General features: G+C 42.1%; 1 protein-coding gene across 1 annotated transcript in view; it reads right to left on the bottom strand.

Moving 5' to 3' along the window:
- Positions 1-771: 771 nt before the first annotated feature.
- Positions 772-25,393, bottom strand: part of DDB1 (damage specific DNA binding protein 1) — a 26,029-nt gene continuing 1,407 nt past the window's right edge. The window contains exons 3-27 of the mRNA XM_081930448.1: positions 24,847-24,963; positions 23,093-23,314; positions 21,241-21,355; positions 18,909-19,006; positions 17,866-18,024; positions 17,043-17,126; positions 16,721-16,837; positions 15,684-15,786; positions 15,060-15,135; positions 14,854-14,962; positions 14,383-14,561; positions 14,140-14,303; positions 13,946-14,053; positions 12,484-12,691; positions 10,818-10,913; positions 10,519-10,630; positions 9,732-9,855; positions 9,356-9,520; positions 8,151-8,245; positions 7,851-8,021; positions 4,054-4,163; positions 3,768-3,937; positions 3,142-3,244; positions 1,697-1,820; positions 772-1,467 (exon numbers count right to left, since the gene is read on the bottom strand). Coding sequence (XP_081786574.1) covers positions 1,384-1,467; positions 1,697-1,820; positions 3,142-3,244; positions 3,768-3,937; positions 4,054-4,163; positions 7,851-8,021; positions 8,151-8,245; positions 9,356-9,520; positions 9,732-9,855; positions 10,519-10,630; positions 10,818-10,913; positions 12,484-12,691; positions 13,946-14,053; positions 14,140-14,303; positions 14,383-14,561; positions 14,854-14,962; positions 15,060-15,135; positions 15,684-15,786; positions 16,721-16,837; positions 17,043-17,126; positions 17,866-18,024; positions 18,909-19,006; positions 21,241-21,355; positions 23,093-23,314; positions 24,847-24,963 — 3,213 coding nt within the window. The 3' untranslated portion in view covers positions 772-1,383. The remainder of the gene's footprint in view (positions 1,468-1,696; positions 1,821-3,141; positions 3,245-3,767; positions 3,938-4,053; positions 4,164-7,850; positions 8,022-8,150; positions 8,246-9,355; positions 9,521-9,731; positions 9,856-10,518; positions 10,631-10,817; positions 10,914-12,483; positions 12,692-13,945; positions 14,054-14,139; positions 14,304-14,382; positions 14,562-14,853; positions 14,963-15,059; positions 15,136-15,683; positions 15,787-16,720; positions 16,838-17,042; positions 17,127-17,865; positions 18,025-18,908; positions 19,007-21,240; positions 21,356-23,092; positions 23,315-24,846; positions 24,964-25,393) is intronic.

Genomic DNA, 25,393 nt, shown 5'->3' with positions numbered 1-25,393 from the left:
AGCCAGTGCATAGAGGGCCATACTGTGTTGTTAAACTATTACTGTCACTCAAAAGAAACCAAACGTTTTCTGCCAGAGTATTCCTGCTTGCTTGTGTGAATAAAGGTTTCAGAAAGCAGCATCTTGGGTCTCTATATAATGGCAGGCTAACAGATAATAAATGATGTCTTCCACCTGAGGTTGACTGCAAACACGAAGTCTGTCTGCATATGAGACCTTGTTGTATCAGCCATCCAAGACTGCAGTGGGCATCACTTGGAAACACAGCTAAATAAAGAGATTTCTTAAGGAAACTGGCAAGAGTTTGGTCAGGTAACTACCTCTACAGTGGTACCTCAGGTTACATACACTTCAGGTTACAGACTCCGCTAACCCAGAAATAGTGCTTCAGGTTAAGAACTTTGCTTCAGGATGAGAACAGAAATTGTGTTTCAACGGCGTGGCGGCAGCTGGAGGCCCCATTAGCTAAAGTGGTGCTTCAGGTTAAGAACAGTTTCAGGTTAAAAACAGACCTCCGGAACGAATTAAGTACTTAACCTGAGGTACCACTGTATATCTATAGCTCAGGTACCCTTGCTGAAATGGAATAAAAAATAAATTAAAAAAACAACATTCCACCTTTCTTTGTAAAATACTCAAGGACAGCTTGCCAGACCTTCCGTGCTCTTGTGTGCAATGCAATGTGTTACAAGCGTGTGAAATGTAAGATTTTCTCCCCCTGACCTGATAGAGATACTGAAGTAGAGTGGGGGAGATTATGACAGCCAAACCTTTCCTCTTGGACTACTTTTATTTGGTAAAATTCCAAAACCAACAACAGAATTTTTTTTTTTGTTTTGTTTTCCAGCCCCTTCTCCCTGAATGAGCAGAAAGGCCCAGGGGAAGAGCAGCCTTCGACCCACTTGAGTTCCCTACCCAGACAGGCACAACTCCCATCTCCCCAACACCAGACACAGCCATCTAGCCATATGCCATCCAAATAGATGAAGAGGAAAAAAAGACTCCCACTTCAAAACACAAGGAACAACAAAAAAATAATCCAAAAAAGATACTAAAAGACAACGGTGAATGAGCTGTGGGAAGAGTCTAGGTAGGGGGCGCACCTTTGCCAACTGCTAGCCGTTACTCAATGGGAACAACTGGCTGAGACCAGTACTGGGTTGGTGAATCCAAGCAGAACCTTATGTCATCCACAGCCAACATTGCATCCACAAGTCCCTAGCGAGATGGCTTCAGTTCAGAGAGATTCCCCACTTTCACCCAGGCGCGTTGCTACTGCCTCTAAAGTGTTACAGGGCAACTGGCTAGGGACCCCAGCTGCAGGTGGGAAAGACTCCATATGCTAGCACGGAGGAAGGAGCTGCAAAGTATCTCCTCATCCAGCTAGTGGATACGGGTGAGCTCCTCCACAATCTTGATCAGGTCATCCACTGTGGCTTCCCTCTTCATTCCACTGCCATCATCAATCTGAAACAAAAAGAGGCGTCAGAAGCCACCTGTGGAAACAACAGTGAAGGCGTATACCACTTCTTAGTTTCTTATTGGGGCAATGCTACATACGCTAACAAAAACAAGGAAGACTCACCAAGTTTAATGGTATTTGCTCCCATGCTAGTGAGCACAGCATTATGGCCTCTCAACAATGAGAAAGGCTGTCCCAAGAACTTCTAACAGGTGATTAGTTTTCCCATCCTACCTGTAGATTAGCCACAACTTCTTGCATCTTGGGTCGGCTGATGTCCAAAAAGCTTTCAATTAAGTCTCCATCAATAAATCCTGTAGCTGGCTCTGTCTTGCGTTCTGTATGAAATGATCTCCAGGTACAGTCATGAATCAAGGAAACAAACCATTCGGCAACACCAGCCTTAAAAGAACCAACTCTTACAGATTCTCATGCTCTTCACGAACAAAAATGACATGAGTAAACACATGACAAAAGTGGTGCAGTGTAACCTTAACTGACCTTCCTATAATTAATTGGGACACCTAAATGATTCTATCACTTCTTAAATACCCAATCACTGTGGTCTGCAGAAAGCTTTTTGCAGCTACCATCTTATTTATTTCATAAAGTTTATACACTGCTTGATTGTAAAAAACAAACAAACCGCAAAGCAGTATACAAAAAGACAGTAAAATCAAGAAAAAAATATAACCCTACTTTAAAAAATACATATCGTCTTTCTACATGTATCTTATTCATTGCACTCCACTCCTCTCTTAGTTAAGGCTTCCTTTTTGTCATTCCTCATCTTTAACTCTGGTTGCTATCTATGCTTGGATTGCCCTGTCATGTGATGTTCACTTTGTTCATCTTCCTTTGAAAGATTTTTAGATCTCTCTCTTCGACACACATCTCTTTTAACTCCTTTCTCCTCTTCCATTCTTTTAGCTGTGTTGATCATTTGGGGTTCAGATTACATTCATGCTCCTTCCCTTCCTCCTCTCCCCATACTTTCATTTATTGCTATGTGTTGTCTTTAGGCAGGGACCAGCCTTTTAAAAATATCCTAGTATGTCAGTTTGCATTTCTTGGTACAGAAAGTACTGATCTGGTGTGTAGAGATCTTTACTATTCTAATTAATTCAAGAGGGTTCTGGAAGCTTCTCGGTGTGAAAGAAACAAGCAGAAGGTTCATGATGTTTCGGTTATTGAGAGAAGCTGAGTACAGCTGGCTTAAACTGGTTCTGTTACCTCTTTCTGTCAAGGTCATGCTGACTATATAATAAGGCCAGTAGGAGCCTGGGTTTCACTCTTTTCTATCTCTCTTTCCTTCTGGTGTGATGCTCTGTATATAGCATACTTAGTGTTAAGGTTTAGTCTTACTATAAGTTATTGTAAGCTTAAGTTAAGTCAGCTGCAACTGGATTTCTTATGGACAGGGCCAATCCTGAATGTACTGGATTTGTGACCATTATGCTTATTTACCTTCAGCAGCAGTAAAGCTCTGCTGGATGAAAGATTACCGGTAATTGCCACTAGTCTATTTTGGGGGGAATCCTGCAATGTGTTTAAGTTCTTTTACTCTGTTAACCATACGCTGGAATCTGCTCTGGTTCAATATGCGTGGAATTTATGACATAGTATTCTTAAGCATTTTGCACAATGAATAGGGCAACGGTGAGACAAAAAAAGGATATAAGGAGTGTTCGATCTTTCCTACACTCTTAATGACTTTGTTAAGTCGGTTCTGCACATCCAGCAGGAGATTATACCAGCTTTCTGACAGCGAAGTCACCAGTCCTATGGAGAGGGACAACTGTTAAAATGATATTTTCAAACAGTATTTAAGAGTTATCATTTCAATCTCCACCTAAGGACTTTGAGGATGCTGCCTAATTTAAAAGCCGAACTGCAAGGGAGGGAGGGAGAAAGATCGGACAATTCAGGGAGCAGGAGGGATTAGACAGGCAGCAGTTTTTCCTTTGTTTGTCTTTTGCTGGTTGGCTACAGCAGTTTGAGACATAAACCAGGGAGGGAGGGGGAGCAGACAAATCACAGATTATAAATGTTCCGATAGGAAATAATGGAAACCATCAGCTTGTTATGCAAATGAACCATTTCCTGGGAATGCATTGTGTTCAGATAGTGGGACGTGCATGTATATTCTTCACCCAAGGTCTCTATTACTTCAATTCCTTTTACTAAAACTCCAAGTTAGCAGTGTCCCACCCCATCCCCATATTCCATATCAGCAAACAGTGAATGGGACATTTTTCATTACTACATGGAGAGATAGAAGGTCCCTGGCTGGCTCTAACCTTACCAATCATTCCATTGACTGTGCCAAAAAGGACCGAGCCCTGTGTTGGTGTGGATGTTTCGCCCAGATTCTGCATGACCAGAGACCCATGACAGAAGACATTGACAAACTCCCCCAGGTGGAACAGCCCAAACTCCTGCAGATGCTGGCGCTCCTCATCAGTTGTGGCAGCACTGCAACACAGAAAATCAGCTAGGAGAAAGGACAGGGCAACCACCCCACCTCAATTCCCAGGTGTAGTGGCCACATGCATGCTGCTTCAATCCATCCTTTTGGGGAGACACCTCACCTGTCCTTCTGGCACACAAACAAGTTAAATGCATTCTCTGCCCCTAAGAAGTTGTCATCGTCCAAAATTTCCACAGCACTCATCCAGTTTGGATTAAAGTCACGAGCGATCTAAAAGGGAAGGATGGGTCATTTGCTGTTGAAATTCATTATGTTCCTAGCACAATCAAAACTGCACTGTAGCTATAGGATCAAGAAAGACTTTGTGTGGAAGAAACCAGTCTCAGCAGTATATGCATTTATGAATGCATGTAAGTATGTGGTTCCAATCTCTGCCTCAGGCAGAAAATTCTAAACTACTGTTAATCATCTTTACACAAATACTTATTCATTTCACAAATGTGGCCAGTATTGAACTCCAAACAGCCTTGAATATGGGGTGAAATGAAAAGGGCCAGTCAGCCCAAGATACTTGGCTCCTGGGGGGCCACTAGGGGGCGCATTGGAAGATGGCCGACAATACCATCTCTCCGACTCACACAGGGTAATTAAGAGGTTGTTATGGGAGTAGGCAGCCTCCCTTGTTGCCCCAAGGAAATGGGGAACACTGCCCTTGCCTGCTGTGCCCATAAATCACCCCCTAATTTGAAAGAAGGGGGTGAGGGCCCTAGGCAGAATGCCCCTGTGTGGACCTCGGCTCTCCTGGACGCTGTCTCTGATCGCGCACTAGCTGCAGCAATTTGGAATAATTAATTACAAAAGAAGCAAATGCACATATTTCAAGTGAAGAAGGGGAGTGAAGTCTGCTAATTTAGGACTTCCGGGATAGCGCGATCCGGTAATGGCGGATTCCCTCCGAGCTCCGGAGGGAATCGGCTCCACAGAGGACGGGTCCTGCCGTGCCGGCGACACGGGGACCCTCAAAAACCGCAGGCGCTGAAGCCTGCGGACTTGGTGACTCGGTGGGCACCTTAAACGCCCTCCCCGACCCGCGAAGAGCCTTTTTAAAGGCTGCGGAGTGGACTGGGGTGCGGCGCGGTGCTGAGAGTCCATCGCTACCTCGGCGGAGCGAAGCCGCGAGCCATGGCCGGAGAGCGCTGTCTTCCTTCCTGAAATTTGGACTGAAACAAAGAACCCGTGAGTAAAATGAAAATTCGACACTAAAATTTTACCTTTGATTGGAGTACGACCGGGGGATGTGCTAAAAGGAAGTCCACACTCCCCCCCCCCACAAAAAGATTCAAGCAAGGAGAGGAGCACTAAGGTGGAAAGACTTTTGTGTTTAGAAAAACAACTTGCACGAAATGGATTAAAAGTTATTGTGCTGGAGAGGAAAGAGGAATATTAGAAGCTTTTGTGTAACCCCCCCCCCCCCATTCTGGACCCGGGAGTGTCCTGCGTGTGAGCCTGAGAAAAAAAAAAGAGAAAGTTTGACAGCTGTCAAAAGAGCTGTTAAACGGATGATTAGAGGCTGGAACTGTGATATTTAGAAATTTCTCTTTGGATTAAAGGTGACATATTGTATCGGAACTGATTGGAAACAAAGTATTTTGAACAACAAAGTAACGAATTGCTGGAAAAGAACTATTAGACTGGCAATCCCCCTGGAGGGAACAAAGGATACTGCAATGGCTGCAGAAGGAAAATTATGGGCAGAGATAGAAAGGATGTTTTTTCTCGTGGGAACTTTACAAGAGCAGATTGCAGATATGAGCAAACAACTTGTGACATTGAATCTGAAATTGAGCAACTCTGCTGACGATACAAAGTTGGAAAAAAACCTGGCAGCCGGAAAAGAAGAGACAGCTTTGGAAATAGGGGGAAAAGAAGAAGAAGAAGAAGGAGAGGATGTTCAGATGGAAAGCACCAACCAAAAGTCTGCAGTTTTAGGAAACAAAGGAACTGAAGAAGAGGACCAGTGGACCGTAAATCTGCAAAAGGAGAGAAGGACAAAGGAAGAAGCCCCTGGAATATCTGGAATACTGGAATACAAAAAAACAAATAAACATGATTGGGACTTCTTCCTCAAGTTCGAATATGGGAGACTGGCAGATCCATGGCAGCAATTGCTATTGACTGATTCGGTGGAAGGAAAGAACAAGCATGATTGGGACCTTTTCTTTAAGATTGAACATGGGAGATTGGCAGATCCTTGGCAGCAATTGCTACTGACTTTGGTGGAAGGAAAGAAGATGGAACTTGGGACACAACTCCTTCGAGAACTGAAGGCCAATAAGCAACAAAACAGATGGAGAAAGACTAACTGGGGCTTGAGAGCCTCGGATGTGAGAAATCCGGGCTGAAACTGTTCTTTTAGAATAGTGATATGGGAAGGGACAGAAACTGGGCCAGGGAGGGAGGGGGAGAGTAGAATAGTAAAAATTTATGATTTTTGTTCTTTTTAACTTTGATATGGATATGGATATGGATTGTTTAATAAAAAGGGAGGATTTCGTGGGAGAGAGGGTAGGACGACCTTAGAGAAAGGAGTTAATGTGTAAAAATAGGATAAGTAAACTTGAGCCCAACAAGAGATGTTAAATATTAAGAACAGAGGACAAAAATATAATAGAGAGAAGAGGAAATAACTTGCTGAATTAACTATTGAAATTGGAATGGGGGAAGGAGAGATGTGGGGAAGTCAAGGAAAGAGGGTAATGAACATTATATATGTTTTGTTTTGTGTTCTGTGTTTGTGTGTGTGTATGTCTATAAAATGTGAAAACTCAATAAAAAATATTTAAAAAAAAAAAAAGAAGTCTGCTAATTTAAGTGACCTCTGCGAAAGTAGACGACGGGCTGGAGAAACAGGAATATTTTACGATGAAGATACACCAAAGGTGGGGTATGTTGACAACGGGGATGAATGGGGGGGGGACCTTTTTTACTTTCCTTCTATGTGATTTACAAGAACCCCTCCTCATTAGAACCGTCGGTTGAACTGATCCAAGTAGGATGATTAAGGTCTGTGTGGAGATAAACTTTATGCTTTATGGAGACCGAGAAGCAATAAGAGCTTTTGGGAATGGCGCAGCAATTAATTCGGAGTCGCCATCTTGCCAAAGGATTTATAGCCGGGAGGAAGAATGGACTTGTTTTCAGACTGCATTCCTAGTGAATCTCCTCAGAGGTTTTGAGAAAGGAGGCAGATTGGTGAAGATTAATGACGCTAAGACTGTTTTGATGTATGGAAGTGATGTTATATGGAAAACGTCTACTGGATAAAAAACAAATATCCACGCAGGATTACAAACTGTTCTAACCAGCTTGCGGAGACTATCAGAGGTCACAAAGAGAAAGGAAAAATATATGAAAATAACAACAAGAGATGTGGAAAAATAATAAGAAAGGACTGGATAGTACTGTGAACATCATAAGGTTAGATTTGTGGACATTAAAACAGCAGTAAGAAGCAAGAAGTTGATTGGATCCCTTTGGAACTTGAAATATGGGTACCCCCAACAAAAATTTAAAATTCGGCTGTGTAATTTGGAATTTATGTAATTTGGTTTGATTGGTCGGTTAATAAAAAATTATTCATATAAAAAAAAGATACTTGGCTCCTGAGGTGGAAAGTTCATATGATGCCTCCCTTCCAATAATAAGCACACACTAAATTGACAATTTAGTTGCCTTTACAGACTGAAATCCAAACATCTGCAGCCTGAGGCACACATCTTACACTACTCAGTGATAAGGCCAGCCTTGGTCAAGTAGGCTTGACAAGTCAAGTTCAAATCTCCTCCCCTTAATGCGCTGTCATGAGAACACCGTTGCCAAAAGACATGAAAAGCTGCCCCTGTTCCTGTTTTGACTCTTGACTGCTGTACTCAATAAGGTAACAACCATAATCAATACCTCTTCAAAGTTCCCTTCCATGGGCTTATAGGCAAGCAAAAGGACAGAGCGCATTAGATCTCCAACTAAGATGAAGTCTCCCTTCGTCTTCACGTAGAGGGCCATGATGTTGTTGTAATGATTGCATTCAGTGCGAAGCTCCTTCTCTGCTGTCCACTCATATAGCCGCACCTGGCAGAACAGAAAGGTGTATGTCACAGCTGAGACAGAGGCAGGGACCTCACAACAGGGTCAGGTGCACTCTGCTCAAATAACCCCAGCCCTGAAAGACATGGATGCGAAAGCTCTTGGAAGCCTTACCGTGCTGTTTATGCTAGCTAAGAGTTTTCCATTGAATTCCACCATGGAATAAACAGCTCCTTTCACTTCTTTCTCAGCCAGACTCTGCAATTTACCTAGGATACACATCAATACAACAGTACTTAAAAAGGGCATGTGCTGCCCACATCTCAATGAGTAGCTAGACTTAGCTATAGCCAGAGCATTATTATGGTACTGATAACACCAAGTACAAGTTAGATCCCCGTATGGGACAGCTGCATATTCCTGCATTGCAGGGGGTTGGATTAGATGATCCTCAGGGTCCCTTCCAACTCTTCAGTTCTATGATAGACTGGCCTTGGAAGCGCTGCATGGATGCATGTGCTTAATGTTTCACTATAGGCACAGTTTAGTGGTGAGAGTAAGAAGGTCTGTGCCACAAGATGCAGCCTCCTCCATTGCTTAGACCAAGTTCTTTCCACTTCACTGTATAAGAAACATGAGGTCTCTGAAGTGGGAAGAGGCCTAGCCCTGTATGGCATTGGTGTTTGTTGGGGTGGGAACTGCTATAGTGATTGCTATTTCTCTGTCTCTCTGAATGTTCTATCCCACTCTTGCAACACTAAAATAACATGTCAGTAAGGATCAACAACAGTGCTTGACATTTTATTCAGATTCATGATTTTAATATGTTGTTTGTCTTTTTCGTCCAACATAACAACTTCACAGTAATTTGATCAACAGCTTTCATTTCTCCGATGAAAAGGAAATCCTTCTGTGGCACAGTTAGCATATAACTATTGTCACTTTATTTGTACATGTGTCACTCAAAATGATTCTCAACAACACATTAAAATAGTATTACCCATGCAATCTCCCTAAAGTATTCCCTATTGACGATTGGGAGAGACAAGATAGGTCAAGAAGCTGCTCAAAAATGGCAACAAGTTGCAATGAATTCATGTCATTGCAGGAAGCTGTGATTTAAAAAAATGGTTTCCCTGATATGCTTCCCCCCCCCCCCACTTGAAGCAATTAAGGCAGTTCTTATAACATTGAAATCCAAGACTTTTACAATAGAAGACCATGGAAGCTAAAACCTCTCATAAGCAAGAGACAATTCTGCAGGCAAAAACAGCAATATCCAGAGGGCCTTAAAAAGTATGCAGAAGCAGAGATCACAATCAAGCTCATCAAGCCCCTTGGGGGAATGTGAAAATCTGATTCAAACCTCCAACTCTTACCATCAGAATAGTGGAACACCACAATACGCCCCTGCTTCGGTTCAGCCTCATCAGGATACACCATAGCTGTGCCCACAATAAAATATGTGTTGGGGTCTTTGCCCAGCTTGCAGGAGACAAGGCTTAGTGCATACTCATTCTGCAGAAACTGGTGAGCATGAAGAACTGAAGACAAAAAAGTGAAAAAATGAGAGAAAGCTCAGCTGGAGCATCTAGTTAGACACAGGTAACTATGAAAGTAAAAAAATATCTGTTCAGCACATTCTCATGCCAGCATGTGCTTCCAAGTTACCCTTCCCAGTCCCTTTTCACATGCTTAAGTGCCTCTCAAAATGCAGACTTCTCATAAGGGAAATTAGTAGCAGAGGAGGATTACCTTCAAATGTATGCTGATCTATGATGAGTAGATTGTGCACCTCTACCTCTTCGCCAAATGAGGTCTCATGTGGGGCTGTGCTGCTAGAGAACAACTTGCTGGAACTCACACTGCTGGAGAGGGCCTGAAACATGAAGGGAAGAATAACTCTTTCAAACTACTTCTGGAGGCCATGGAAACTGTAGTAACCTAACCCCAATAAATCAGGCAAGGATATCCTTTCCTTCTGACCATGAACATACATCAGAGATCATGATACACCAAGCATATGAAGAATAGGACCATATATGGATTGGAGGGGAAGAAGGCAATGGAAAGGGTCAGGGAGAATTAAGCAGCAGATCTGTATTGCCAGGTTTCCTGTTTACTGAAGAGGCACTTGGAAATTAGCCTAGAAGAAGGGTCAAAATCCCCTGGGGATCTGCTCATAAAAAGGAAAAACTTAAGTAAAGTTATGAGCAGATCCCCATGACATTTTGACACTAGAAAACTAGGAGAACAAAGTTTGAATAACTGGAGGTGCCTCAATGTGTTGGGCAGCCCAAAATATTTGTTCCTAACATAAAACAGAGACATTGAATTCAAAAGCCCCACTCAAATTCAGACTATTGTGCAAGGAAAAGACAAGACTAGCCTGCTAAAAGCACTCAATCTCACAAAAGCAGGAATGATCAGAATGCTAAGCAAAATAAATTCCCTCTGATGTAGCTGCAAGAAATCATGATACCAATGCCAGCTGCTTGCATGGCATATTGCAGAGAGGTATCTGCAAGGAAGTTCCTTTCACCTGGGTGCTTGCACTGGGTCTCAGTGCAGTGGTGCCTCCACTTGCATCCTGAACTTCAATGCGACTGGAGAGTACGCCAAAACACTGAGATACTTCCTGATAACAGATCTTCCTGCATGACAAAAAGGGACACATAGGTAAGTCAAGAATAAACAAAGCTACAACTACTAATAGCTACTAATACCTATGCTGCTTTCTACATTGTCACATGAATGCAGACAGAAATGATATCACCCTATCCCACCCCTAAAACCTCTCTATTAGAGCCCCTGGAGGTACTCTTTTCTCGCTTTGCTCACCTGGGTGACTCATAAAGGGGAACAGTGCGGATGTGCAACTTCTGAATTTCATCAATGGTGCCAATGGTCAAAGTGCTGTTGTTGGCTAAAGCCAGGCTGCAAAATAAGGACAAATAAGGCATTTCACTTTAAATTTTAAAAATTGTTCTTCCACCACTACACATAGGGCCTCTTGAATCTAGGGTTCCTATACACATAGCTAACTAAAGCAATAAAATAACCCACAGTTTAAGAAATGCATCAGTGTCGAATTTCTCCTACCAAGACTTGCAGTGAGTTAAAAAGGTAAGTATCATAGCAAAAGAAGTAATATGTGTTAAATGAGATTTATTGCTTTACCAAGGACTTCCTACACAGACATCAGGAACAAAGAACGCATGTGGATAGTAAGAGGGAGGGGAAGGAAGGTTGTGCAGGGAGTGGAAGACAATCCTTGCATTGATATCGTAGACTAGGGATGCGGAACCTATGGGACTTCAACTTCCATCACCCCTGACCACTGGTCATGCTAGCTGGTGTCAATGAATCAAACAAAATATGAAGGGCCACCAGTTCCCCATGATAGATAAACCTGTTATAGGGGGGATGATTGTGAAAAGGCAGAATGACTGTGGTACTGACACCAAGTTTGTTCCTTCTCTTCTCCCAACAGTATTCCCCATCAACATGAAGGACCTGTCTTTTTAGCTTCCGAAACTCCCTTTGGAAAGCCACAGAAAGAGAGAACATATGCATGCACAATGCTGAGGCATAAACACCAACCTCATGCCTGTTCCACCTCACCACTGTATTCTCCCCCACTCCTGAAGAAAATTAGTTTATGAACTATCAGCCCTATTTCAGAATAAATGATGCAAAACACTAAGGAGTAGCTCACCAGGCACTTTACGTATCCTGGTTACTTATCAGCTTGAATGAATACAATGAAAGATTTAAAAAACACCAGGATCAGTCAGTGGTATTATAGGATGAATAATGATTTCAGGTGACATACAGTTAGATGTTGGGACTAAAATATACCATGAAAACGCAGGTGATTTATTCCAATATGGGGTGAACTAAGGTTCCTCTGATGAGCGGGGGGGGGGGGATATTCTTTATTAAATTTATATATAACCCTTCATCCAAGGATCACAGAGTGGTGTACAGAAGAAAAAAGCATACGAATACATAACATACAAAACAAAAATCCATCCACGCCGCCCCCCAATAACTGCATAATTTCCAATTGCTTTCTGAATATTTTAAACTGGCTGTGGGAGGAATCAGAGGCAGTCCATTTAAAAGCAGGGGAACCTATCAGAAGTTTAAAGGAGAAGAGAAGGAACAGGAAATCAAAAAGCCATCTCCTTCACACTCAAGTGAATAACTCTGATGTACAGGATTAATTTTGCTCATCATTTAGAAGACTGCTTTGCTATTTTGCTATTGTTTCGATGCCGGATTTTGAAAGCAAAAAAAAGCTAGCTTTGTGATCTCTATAATGTCTAAGCAGGCAGACCCAGAAGATTGCGTGTTGCCAGTGTTCATTGCTACCATATACTCGCTCTGAAACAGCAGAAGGGAACTGCCGTGTCCACATTATCAAGTAGGTCTGAGCAGGGAGGCAGCGTGCATGCTCTGTGGAAAATAGGCTATTTAAAGAGGAGAAACAGAGCACACCCACCTGTCAGGGTACCCATCTGAGTTGAGAGGGCACATGTAGTTCACCTCCTTAAGATTGACATTGGAGAAGACCAGTTTGTGGTTGCTGCTGTATATCACAGTCGGGCGGTCAGAGCAGGCAAACACATTGGTGGTGGAGAGGGAGCGAAAGGTCCTTAAAACAGTGGGCTGGGTTCCCAGTGTCACTTTCTTACGATCACTCAACAAACCTGTTGTGGGAAAGTATAGCATGAGAGGTTACCTACCAAGAGAAAGCAAGGGGGGAAATCAACTAGCAGGAGTGTGACTGCTGTTTGTCCACCACATGCAGATTAACCTACTAAATTCTCTCACTTGGCTAAAGAGTATCAAGACCACTGTGTCTTTTCACTTTCCACAGAAATCTATTCCAGACAGTAAGCAGAAAGATTCCCTTAAAACAGCTGCCCCAAAGAAGCGGACAACAGTCTCTCAGTATAGATATCCTGAATAGATCACAGTCTTTTGGGGGAGAATCTCCCAAATGTTCTATTCTCAAGGCCAAACCAGATTCTAGGAACAGAACATCTGCAATTAGACACCCGCTGTGTTTCTTTGTTTTAAGATAAAAGTGTGTGGGAGAGAAGGGAATCTGGGTAAGAGTCAGGGTGTTGTGTGTGTGTTAACCCTTTCCCTGCATGCTGCTTTCTTTGTTTAAACTCTTTCCCCCATTGGGGCCAACATACACATAGTGTACTGGTATTTGCATGCTCTACAGGGCATGCACCATTTTGGGGATGATTTAATGTACATGATTGAAAATAATAATAATTTATTATTTATACCCCGCCCATCTGGCTAAGTTTCCCCAGCCACTCTGGCCGGCTTCCAATCAAGTGTTAAAAACAATACAGCATTAAATATTAAAAACTTCCCTAAACAGGGCTGCCTTCAGATGTCTTTTAAAAAGAAGATAGCTGCTTATTTCCTTCACATCTGAAGGGAGGGCGTTCCACAGTGCGGGCGCCACTACTGAGAAGGCCCTCTGTCTGGTTCCCTGTAACCTCACTTCTCGCAATGAGGGAACCACCAGCAGGCCCTCGGTGCTGGATCTCAGTGTCTGGGCTGAACGATGGGGGTGGAGACGCTACTTCAGGTATACGGGACCGAGGCCGTTTAGGGCTTTAAAGGTCAGCACCAACACTTTGAATTGTGCTTGGAAACGTACTGGGAGCCAATGCAGATCTCGCAGGACTGGTGTCATGTGGTCCCGGCGGCCACTCCCAGTCACCAGTCTAGCTGCCGTATTCTGGATTAATTGCAGTTTCCGGGTCACCCGGAAATGGCGTAAAGGGAAATGGTTGAACTGTTTGGCAGCAGTTGTCACCTTCAATAACAATGGCAACATACCTGATCACAAATCTCTGGATGTTGTATCCAAGTTGGCCCTCAAAATAAATGTTACAGAGAAAGAAAGTTTGAGGAGGAGGAGCCTAAAACCTCACCTGTCTCAATGTTCAGTCCAAAGTAGAAGAGAGCCCCATCTCCCAGGGCACAAAGCAGGTAATGGCTATTCTCAAAAGTGGTCATCAGAATGGAACGTGGGATGATCTCTGCAGAAAGTGGAACAGAGTTCGTTCAGATTGCCCTTAGCAGTATTTGCCTTTCCCAATATAGAAAACACACAAGCCGCTCATACCTCCTCCCAACATCTCCTTGTGTAAGAGGTCAAACGAGGGCAGCTTAAGAATACGGGCTGAGATGTCAGTCCAAAGGCCAATAGCACACAGAGGGGACATGCCACTGGTGTCTCCCAGGGGAGTGATGTCCAGGCAGGCCACTTCATGCTCCATCTCTGTGCAGCTGACAAGGAGGAAACATGTCAGTATTACAGTGAGTCTAAGAGTCAGCACAAAATGTCCCAGCTGCAGTTCACATGCACCTTATCTGCTTGAGTTCCTGGGGGTGGATCTCTAGATAGTACAACACTCTCCCCACAGCCACCACCACTTGACTGCTGTTACAGGAAGCCACACTGATGTTCTTCCCATTTGGCTCTTTCCATTCACTTGCAAGGGCTTTGGGCTCCTGAGTGACAAGCCGTACCGAGGCAGATGTTATCTAAAGAAAGAAACAAAAATAGGTATCTCTTCCTGACTCAAAGAAAAGTTGTTTTTAGGCCTCTGTCTATGCATCACAGTCCTGATATTTCACTCCTGATAGGATGCATACTTTAAAAGCAGTGGTGGCTAACTTGTTGCCCTCCAGATGTTGCCCTTCAGGTCCCTTCAGCCCAGCCAGCATGGCCAATGGATAGAGATAATGTGAATTGTAGTCCAGCAACAATCAGAGGGTGAGAAATTAGCCACTCCTACTTTAAAGGTTTTATCTTCAAGAAATGCTTGCTCGTTACCTGGATTAGCTGCTGATGAGCTACATTGCCACAGAAAAAGGTCTGCTGATCATCCACAAATCCTGTCAATTCGGTCTCCTCTACTTCCTCCCCATTCAGCATCAAAACCCTGCAAAACGTAGGAAGACCTGGTCAAAATTATCAGCGAAGACATACAAATTTTAAACTCCACTTTCAGCCCTACAAAACACCAGCATTTCTCCTACCTGGTTTGCCCCACGAAAGACAGCACTAAGGTATTATCAGTTTCACGGTGTGAGTCTGACCTCAGAGGCCACAATCCTGCAGTGCAGAGACATAAAAAGATATTTTATCAAGAGATCACAAAAGACCAAGGGATCTCGTAACTCAGAAGTGCCAAGCCAGCACATTCTCCTGCCTCACTTCTTCTAAAGCACCACACAGTGTTTATCCTGTGCCAACTATTCTCAGTTCTAGGCTAGAATAACTTATACAAACCATTATGCAATCTTCTCCCAGTCTAAGATTTTAGCCTCCACAGAATACAGAACAAAGGTAAAGAACATGATACAAAAGATAAAGAGAGGCAACTCGAGAAAAGCATTGAAATATTACAATTTTATCTACCCAAAACCTGCCAGCCTCCTCTGTAAGTCTTCACTAACCACTTGGCCTCCATTTTCTAATCTTTTCTAGACACCCATGAGGGCTAGAATCATGTGTTTGCTTTTGTTTTAAGCATGAAAAGCTCATTCACAAAATTTCCTATGTGACAACATTGGCATATTGCTCAAAACACTTTGAGCAATATGCATTATCCTCTCTTCAGAGAGTGCCACAAATTATTAATTTATATCATGATGACACACCTTTAATCCCTGGGAGATCAATGCTGGCATGTTCATGAATCCCAATTCCATTCCGGATGATCCTCAGAGAGCCCTCCTTAAAAGCACCAGAGCAAGTAACCAGCTGGGGAAAGCAGAGAACAGTCATTAAAACACTCTGACATTAAAAATGGCCATATTAAATGGGTAACGGACATTGCATTTAATCCAATTCAGTTCCTGAAGATAAGGAAGCTTTTCCTACAATCTACCAGAGAGGCATTTAAGCAAATCTCTGAAGGGAGACAATATATTACAGCCTGCCACCATTCTGTAGGAAATAAAATATATTTCCAGAATGGACCCACTACTTAGGGGGCTAAGTTAAAGTTCTCAGAAATTGTCTCTCTACTTTAGCACATTCATGGCTGGAGAGGAGCAACAATTTTCAATCTATCATCAGATTAACTAGACAGTGCCCTGGGTCACATTTGGAAACCTAAGAAACTGTCATGTGCACACAAGACACCTATTCACAGAAGTAAATCTGGCGATGGTCAGAAATTCCTCACCTACCACCACCATACAAAAAACATACCAAAACCCGTAGATCCTTTAAAACAAAAACAAAAAGTGGCAAAAAAGGAGGCAACCCTTGCCTGCAAAGGGACCCCCCCCCAAAAATTCTTTTTTAATTAAAAACTGGGAAGGGCATGGTGCCTCAGTAGGTGTATGAGCACACTGTGGTGCCCATTGGATAGCATGTCATGGTCAAGTCCATTTTTATTGTATATAGCCAAAGGCCTTTACAGAGAATAAAAGGAAAAGTTTCCTCTAAAATCATGCAACGTAAGGATAGACCCTTGTTCAAAGTTCTGTTTAGCCACTGGATGATCATGGGCTAGTCTCTGTTTGTCAGCCTAACCCACCATACAGGGTTGTTCTGGGGATAAAATTAGGGAGGACCATATTATTACTCTGAATAACTTAAGAGGAAAGATGAGATTAAAATGCAGCACACAAAACGCCGCTCCTAGTGAGGTCAGACATTTCAAAGGGAAGGAAGAACCAAAATTTACCTGCCCTTGGCCTTGCCTTTCAAGATCTACCACACACATGTCCACAATGGGGCCAAGATTGGTGAAGGTTTCCATGGCGACAACATATGATCCTTGCTCATTACTGTCTACGTTGAGCTAGGAATGAAAATAAGATTAAATTTCTCAAGAAAATAAAAATAGAACAGAGCCTGCCAAAAATACTACACAGAGCTCCAAGAGATGGTGGAAATAAATTCAGTGGTCACCCACCCATAGCATTTAAATATACATCTGGTAGAATATAGCTGAGCAACTATTTGCGGGTGAAAAATTCACAGGTTCACTGAGGGCTACATTTTACCTTCACAAGTTGGGAGTCCCCAAGCCGAGAGCCAACAAACACAACGCCATTATCTAAATAAGTCAGGCATTCAGCAATGGATGTCTAGTTGAGAATAAAATACAGAAAAAGTAAGTCTTTTTAAAACATTTACTTATGCAGTTAATTATTATTTATTAAAAGTATTTTAAAATTACTGTTCTGCCCCAAGGGCCCCTCAAGGTGGAATACAACATTAAAAATACTTTGTTAATCTGCTTATATTTTACAACAAATGAAAATAATTGCCAATCATCAGGTTCTGAAACATAAGCTAGTGTGGTGCTGCAGACAGAACCTGGAGGTCTTCTGGAGGAAACCAAGATTCAAATCCTCATGACTATACAACTCAGTGGACAGCCTTGGAAAAGCATAGACTCTTTTCTTGGCCTAATCTACCTCACTGGATTTTTGTGAGATGAACACACTACTCAGAGCTCATTTGAGGAAGGCTGGGATACAAATGTTATAATAAAAGAAATAATAAAGAAATGAAAGTACAATTAGATCTGTGAGAAATCCTCTCAGAGACAGAGAGTCACAACTGAGGGAAATCCTACATTTATTGATTCTCTAAGACAATTCTTCAGGTAACACTGAACACAGCACTGCTTGGGTTTCTTAGGGCAAGCTGGGTGCAAATGCTTTATGAGACAGCACTGAAAGTTAAGTGTTTGGAGAAAGATTCAAGCTGTCAATCTTTGCTAGGGGTTCTTTCTCCACCTTCACTTTAACTGCCCAAATGGCTTTGCCAATTTGTTTCACACCAAATGCCCCAGAAATGGGAGGAAGGAATAAGAACTACCTCTCCAAGAAGCTCCACACGCAAGTCCTTGAGACTGATGCCACCATCCATCTGCTCCTCCTTCTCCAGTAGTAGCATGAAGAGGCGGCCTTCCATGTCCCCCAGAAGGTAACGAGACCCATTTGGATCCACACGGTTGTGACATACGATTGTACTTTGCTGTTTTACAAAAGAGGCATTATTTAGAACTCTGCAGAGAACCAAGATGGCATTTACACTGAACTGCTCTTTGAATACTTTGATTTCCCTCCTAAAAACGGCGTCTAAAGCATTTGGGAAGCTTTAAAGAAAGTGAGAAATCTAAAAGCATCGCTTAACATAAAATATCCTGGTCTTATCCTTCTTGTGTTGCCACAGCTATTATTGGTAGAGAGTACTTTAGTTGTAGCAGTCTTGACTAACAGGCCATTACATTTTACTTCTCGACTGTTGCGTTTACCATAGGTTGCTGTGTTGAGGCCAACAGAGATACCACCTGATGAGTCTCGCACATGCTGCCCCTTCAAGGTTCTGTAAAGCTGCTTTAAAACTACACAATCTAGACTGTGCCAATTCACCTGTTTCCATTTCTGTGTGGAAAATTGTGCTTTGTGAAAGGGAAGGGAAATATTTCCCCTTTTCAAAAATGTTCACTGTCATTCATTCCCCTATCTCCTGCTTAGTTAGGAAATGCCTCTACTTTCCTTAATCAGGAATCACATACTGATTGTGACAACATCACATACTATCTAGCTACATGCCCATATCACAGAAATCAAAGAGAACTGATTTGATTGACAGCAGTGCTTTATGGGCTGATCACTGAATCAGTTTGCTCTCAGAGGGCAAGCAAAGCATTCAAGATAGGCAAATACTTGTACCTTTCTACAGCAAACCTCAGAAATCATGGGAAAGAAGGCTTTCAACACAGGTAGGTTCATAAAAATATCCCCCCATCCAATTTTGAGGTAGCCAATATAGTAAACCATACCACATTCACACACATAGTGGACGGTACTTCCAGCTTTAAACAAAATATATTTCAAAGAGTAACGTGTACTCACCTTGATGATGGGTGGGGCTATAGCCAAATATTTATCACCGTTGTGGTAGGTGATGGATTCTTGTCCAATGATTATAGCCCCTCCAAATGGCTCAGGCACTGTAAGGAATGTGTTTGGAACAGGCACGTGATTTTTTTTTTCTTTTTAAGCATCACAAACAGAAGAAAGGAATATTCAGCAAGAAAAGAGATTCTAGTAAGTAAATAAATAAAAGAACTCCCTTCCCCCTTTCTTCTTATTCTGTATGGGATCCTCCCATCTCTGCTTTTTGTGCACTTAATTATATTCTCACCTAACTGCAGTTTGATACACACAGAATCTCCTGTTGACCACAGAAAGACAGCCACCTTTTCAAGGGAACAAAGCAGTTTGTAAGTAGAGTGAATACATACACCAAGGACTAAGAGAGAAGTAACAAACCAAGAGAGGAATTTAAGGAAGTCAACATGCTAAACATATATCTGGTTGCGTAATGTTAGTGATATCTATTAGCAGCAACAAGTGCAACTGTTATTTCACAATGAGTTTTTCATCTTGCAACTGAATTCACTTTTGGACAGCCTTATTACACCACATTAAATATAGGCCGGCAAGAAAATAAATTAAGTTTACATATTCTTTGCAGGTCTCTGACAAAGTTACCAGGTGAACCTATTTTTCCATGTATAACATGCCCCCATGTATAACACGTCCCCTATTTTTTGGGACTCCAAATGAAGAAATCCCACATATGCACTATCCATGTATAAGACGACCCCCCCCCCCAATTTTAAACTTGAAAAAAATAGGGGGGAATATAGTCTTATACACAGAAAAATGCACATCCAGTTGGCTCTGTAGCTTTGTCTAGGAAGTTGGCTGATCAAACAAAGGGTTAAACTGGGGGTGGACATGCACAAGTCCCACCCACAATACCCTAGGACATGTGGTTTTCTTCAGATCTTTGCACTCAGAGGGATGTTCCTAAGCATTGGTAAATCTGAAGAGCATCCTGAGGACACTGGATGCAGTTTGAGTATTTATGTACTGTGGTAAACAACCAAACAGAGTTTCTAAGTCTCAAGCTTCTTTTTCTAACCCACTCTTCTGTTTCTCAGAAAGCCATAGAGAGATAGAATCATCAAGACATTCAAATCCTGAAACAAGCAAGCACCTGAAATATTCAGGAGCTATAGGGACTCCATGCTCCACCATGCTGTGTTAACACACCCACCAGAATGTGCCATTATGTTATGTCTACAAGGAAAACAAGCCATGTGTTACAATTTACAGGTTTGCCCTATAAGTATACTGGATAGTGTTGATGCAGCCCCACATGGCTCATTTTCTCTTCCCTCTTGTAGCCTCAAAAGCCTAGTTGCTTTTGGACTTCTTGTTAAATGAGAAGCAAATCTGAAAACCATTAAAAACATTTTTTAAAGCAGAGACAGAGAGGGGAGCAGGAGAGGGAGAGAGAGAAGAAGAGGAGTCTGGATTTGATTTCCCGCTTTATCACTACCCTAAGGAATCTCAAAGCGGCTAACATTCTCCTTTCCCTTCCTCCCCAACAACAAACACTCTGTGAGGTGAGTGGGGCTGAGAGACTTCAGAGAAGTGTGACTAGCCCAAGGTCACCCAGCAGCTGCATGTGGAGGAGCGGAGACGCGAACCCGGTTCCCCAGAGAGAAAGAGGGAGAGAGAGAAGCAAAGCCATTACAGTGTCATGGAGCCAGATTTGGAAAGGAGAAGCAATGCAGTGACTAATGCTCCATATGTCATCATTTGCAAAGCTGTACAAGAGGGGAGAACACGATGCTCTTATAAGCCACTTCAATGAATTGAAGGTTTATTCGATTTCATTTGGGCTGAACTATAAAGATGCTACAGCATAATCAAGAAAATTGAAAGCTCTGGTGCACAGAGCTTCCCCATTATATTGTACCTGATGATTGCTATACAAGAAGCAACTGCTGTTTTTTTTTAACCTCTAGGCAGCTGAAATCGTTAAGTCTGAGCAGTGGCTAGAGATAATTTACCAGGGCTGAAACAAGATCCTACTAGGACAGAGGTATATGGCTAACTACTGCAAGAAGTAATGGGCACAAAAGGTAACAAATATGGAGAATTAGTGAGTAGGAAAGTAAGGCGTTCCACTGCAACATGAATCCCACCAGGAGAATGGGAAGAAGATGCTGCAAGATGACTGCAGGAGAAGATACAGGGAATATTCTTGAGAAGTATACACAGTTGGCTTCTGAAATAAGAAAAAAATGCTGCTGCTTCTATACGCAGGAAGCAGCAAGCTTATTTTTAAGCGTCTACAGATAAAGATATTTTATGTAGATGAACTGACCTGCAATCACCATGGAGGCTTCAGCCTCCACATTTTCCTGTTTCCAGGGTCCCTTGTTAAACTCCTTCTCACGTAAAGACACTTCATATGTCTTAACATGCCGGCCCTGGGGATCCTAGAGATGGAAACAACAAGTATTGTCATGAATGGCACAAATAAATCTGTTCCAGAGGGTTCCCCCAACCCTTAGGAGCAAATTTGAGGAGGACATAGTCTGGAGGTCCAAAACTGAGTTCTCAGTATTTTAACCAAAACCTTCCATTTCTATGTAGGTATTGCTGAAAAGGATTAAGTGTATTTTCTATCACTGGTGTGATCTGCATTGTCCTAGTGGTGCAGCAATAAAACTGCTAGCACATTTGCAAAGCTAAACAGGGCCCAGTATGGTTTCAAATTGGATGAGGGACTGTGTGTTAGGATCTCTGCATTGCAGTGGGTTGGACTAGATGATCCTTGGGGTCCCTTCCAACTCTATGATTTTATGTCTATGTTCTATAATAAGAACACATTTTTTTTAAAGTGCAGTGGCTTGGATCCACACAACCAGTTCTACCTGTCCAAGGGATCTTTGAAATTGTGTTTACTGAAAAGCATCCATTTCACCCCACCCACTCCTGGCTAACAGTTTTGAAAAATCCAGATTTGTGACAAGGAATATGGAACCTGGAGCTGGTCATTATTCTGAACTAAACAAGGATGTGACATTTTGTCTACCAAACAGTGGCATCTCAAGTGGAAGTAAAAATAAAATAACTCTGCTCCAACTTCACTGCAATGAATAAGCATTTTCAGTTGGCATGGTAGCAAACCAAGCTCTAATATTATGTGGCACATACACACTGAAGCCAAGGATGGGTACAGGGAAGGATTCTTACCTACACCAATAAGGTAAGAAAAATATGTGCTGATATTTTATTGGGCCAACATAAGGAGAGCAGGAGATGCAGCTTGCAAGGGTTTCCTTTCTCACACACACACCATCTAAAAGTTTTATCAGGATTTTAAACTGTAACTCAGCATGGAAAGGGGAAGAAGAGAAGGAGCCAATCTTAAATTAAAACCTCTAAAGGCTCCCAATTTGTTCTGGGGGCTGGATCAGGGCTAGCTGGAAGCACCAGATAAGACAAATCAGATGAGGGGGACCATACACAGCTCTAAAAAAATTCCCATCCCACTTTTGTAAACAATTTTAAATCCCTTATACGAGAATGAAGAGCTAAAATACATGCCTCTCATTACTGTGAAAAACATTGGCTATGTTATATTAAACAGTTTGTTGGCAGACATGTTGCCTAACAACCATTACACAAGAATGCATGGTTCATTGGGAAATAGGGCAGCAACATCGTTATACTAAGCTGGAAATATTAATACTGTCAGATCTTACTATTTTATGAATAACCCATGTGATGGGAGTTATGTCTCACAGATGGATCTCCCTACCCCCAGATGAATAGAAAGTGCCTGAACAACAATAAAACAAGCAAACCTGATACAGGAAAAAGAAATATCATGATTAAAAGCTTTTAAAGCAGGATTGTCACATAAGCAGGCCATTCAGTTGATGATGTCATACGATGTAATGCAGAAAACAGATGATGATATCATATGATGTAATGCAGAAAACAGAATACCGATATAAAAAGGGACAAGTTTTGCAGTCTACAAATAATAAAAACTGTGAAATATCACAAACACACAAAAAATGTTTTGCTTTTTACAAGTGTGCTTTGACAGATACAAAAACCTAGACATTAGCAATAGCCCTGAATCAAAAAGTGTTCCGAGAGTACTGGCCACCACTTGCTCTGCTAGCAATTTCCATTACAACACAGAGACCCAACATTGGTACCTGGTAAACGAAACAGATGGTTGGAGGCTGGCACCCATACAGGAACTTGACATCAATGACCTGCAGCTCCTCCAATCGTATGTTAAACGCCTTTAATTCCTTATTTTCCCGTTCCAGAGGAATGACCTTGAAGAGGCCATCATAGAGTCGCAGTCCTATCATCCTACACTCTGGGTCAATTATACCAATTATACCTGTCTCCGAGGGACGACCAATACGATCCTAGAAGAAAACAGGGAAAACCATTTCAGCAAGCTTCATGTCTGATGTTGCAGTTTCAGTGAAATGTGCAGGATGGAGCCCTCTGAAATCTATCAAATTGGCTTTTGTACACTAGCTAGTGATTTCTTCTACTTCAAGTTTGAAAAAGTTTTTCCTACAACATACACTGTTCAGCTGTACCCTGTTTCTACCAGCACTAATATTTTCTCTGTTGGTATTCCTATGCCTTATAATCAGTGTCAAACAAATATCGCCAGTTTAAAGATGTGACAAATGAATGATGGGTTCTGCCTTTCATTGTTAAACTAGATGCTTTATATAGTAAGTTTGTGCATGCTCAGTCCATACTTTCCAATTCTGTATTGTGTTACCCCTGTATTAGCTGTATTTGAAAAAAGTACCAGTCTGCTCTTTGCCCTTTAACACAAGCAGAATCTTCTGCTGTATGACAGCTCCTCGTAAAGATTGTCCTCATGCTGTAAAGAAATACTGGGCTGTATTTCTGTGCTGTCTTTCCATTCACAGGTGGCTTGTTGATCCAGCAGAGGCATCTTTGACCCAGTAGGAGGCACTTTTCACTAAGCCCCCCTTTCTCATATCGATTTGAAATAGATTTGAGGAGGCCAATGAAGGCTTCCAGTATTAGAAACTGAGCTATGAAAGCTAGAAGCTAAATGACACCTTAAACCTAGGTTATGGGTGCAGCAATGGAATGTCTAAGCGTGCTTTTTTATAACAATAATAAAAAGTTGAAAATGAATGAACTGCAGCTAAAATCTTCTATTCATTTTTCACTTGGTCTAGTCCTTATCTGAAGACTGCAAAAAGCAAAGTTGTGGTGTGTGTCTAAGCTGCTCCAAATGCCTCCGTATCAGAGCATGACAAAAACAAGTCCCAGTTCTCCCAGCAGTTGAAAAGGAGTTCAGACAGCCTCAGAAGCGCAACACAAGTGTTGGCATAATCCCTGGCCCCCTTCTCCAGCTCCAATGAGTGGCCAACCAGATACATTCAAAAAGTCCACAAGCACGGAATGAAGGCAACAGCCCTACCCCTATTTCCCCTCCTGCACGTACTCATCACTGTGCAAATACCAGCTTTTTGCAGGACAGAATTCAGTCATAGAGCGCAGGTTCATAATGACTGTTGGGATCAGACAGCAAAATGTATGTTTGATTTTGGACAGCATGAAAAGCTGGATGAATAAAAAGCGTCAAATAAATATGAACATTATACAAGTGGTGCTGTAAACAAGCAGAGCTACAAGCACATGACAGTCATCAAAAGAAAATACACTGTAACAGTAAATCGGTAGAAGGAGACCAAAACTCAAACCCCAACGGAAAAGTGCTGAGGCAATGGCCTGTTCAGTTATCTACCCAGGAGATTGTTAGATGTAGCACAACAAGAATGGTTACCTGAACGGCATCGTTCCTTAGGTTGAACATGGACTATTAGCTTTTTGGAATATAGGCTATAGTTACACAAAAATACACAACAATGTTAAGCAGTCCTAAGTCAATCTCCCCGCTTACCTGCACATTGCCATGGGCTCGGGTGATAATGTCAATGCTCTCCCCACTTTGTTTGTATTCAAGGATGCAGGCATTATATTTTGCTGTCAGAATAAAGAGCAAATCCTTGCTCTCCCCCTTAGGAGAAATAATACAATTAGAAAGTCTTGCCAAAAAGGATTCAACTGAAAAAGCCTCCTCAACCACACTTTGGACCAGAGAACATATTTAACCTTTCATTTATTTAGAAGATTTATACTCCACTTTTCCCACAGAAACACAAAGCAGTTTACAATTTATAATACAAATAAAAAACTTGTGATGTAAACTAATGCTTTGAAAACTCTTCATTGTGTGGTTTGTTTTCCATTTAGCATTTCTTCTTTCTATGATGGACAACAGCTGCACTGACTTTAACCTGAGTACCTCCTGAAATTCAAAGTGTAGTTCTGTCAATTTTATTTGGATGCCAGGTAGATGCCAGGTGAATTAGAAAGACCATTAAAAACTCAATCACCATTTCTGAAGGTTTCTAGAAAACTTCAGTTAATGGATGACATCCATCTTG

The sequence above is a fragment of the Podarcis melisellensis genome (assembly GCF_964234715.1).
Source record: "Podarcis melisellensis genome assembly, chromosome: 1".
Classification (NCBI taxonomy): Eukaryota; Metazoa; Chordata; class Lepidosauria; order Squamata; family Lacertidae; genus Podarcis; species Podarcis melisellensis.
This window is presented reverse-complemented; position numbering and strand designations above follow the sequence as displayed.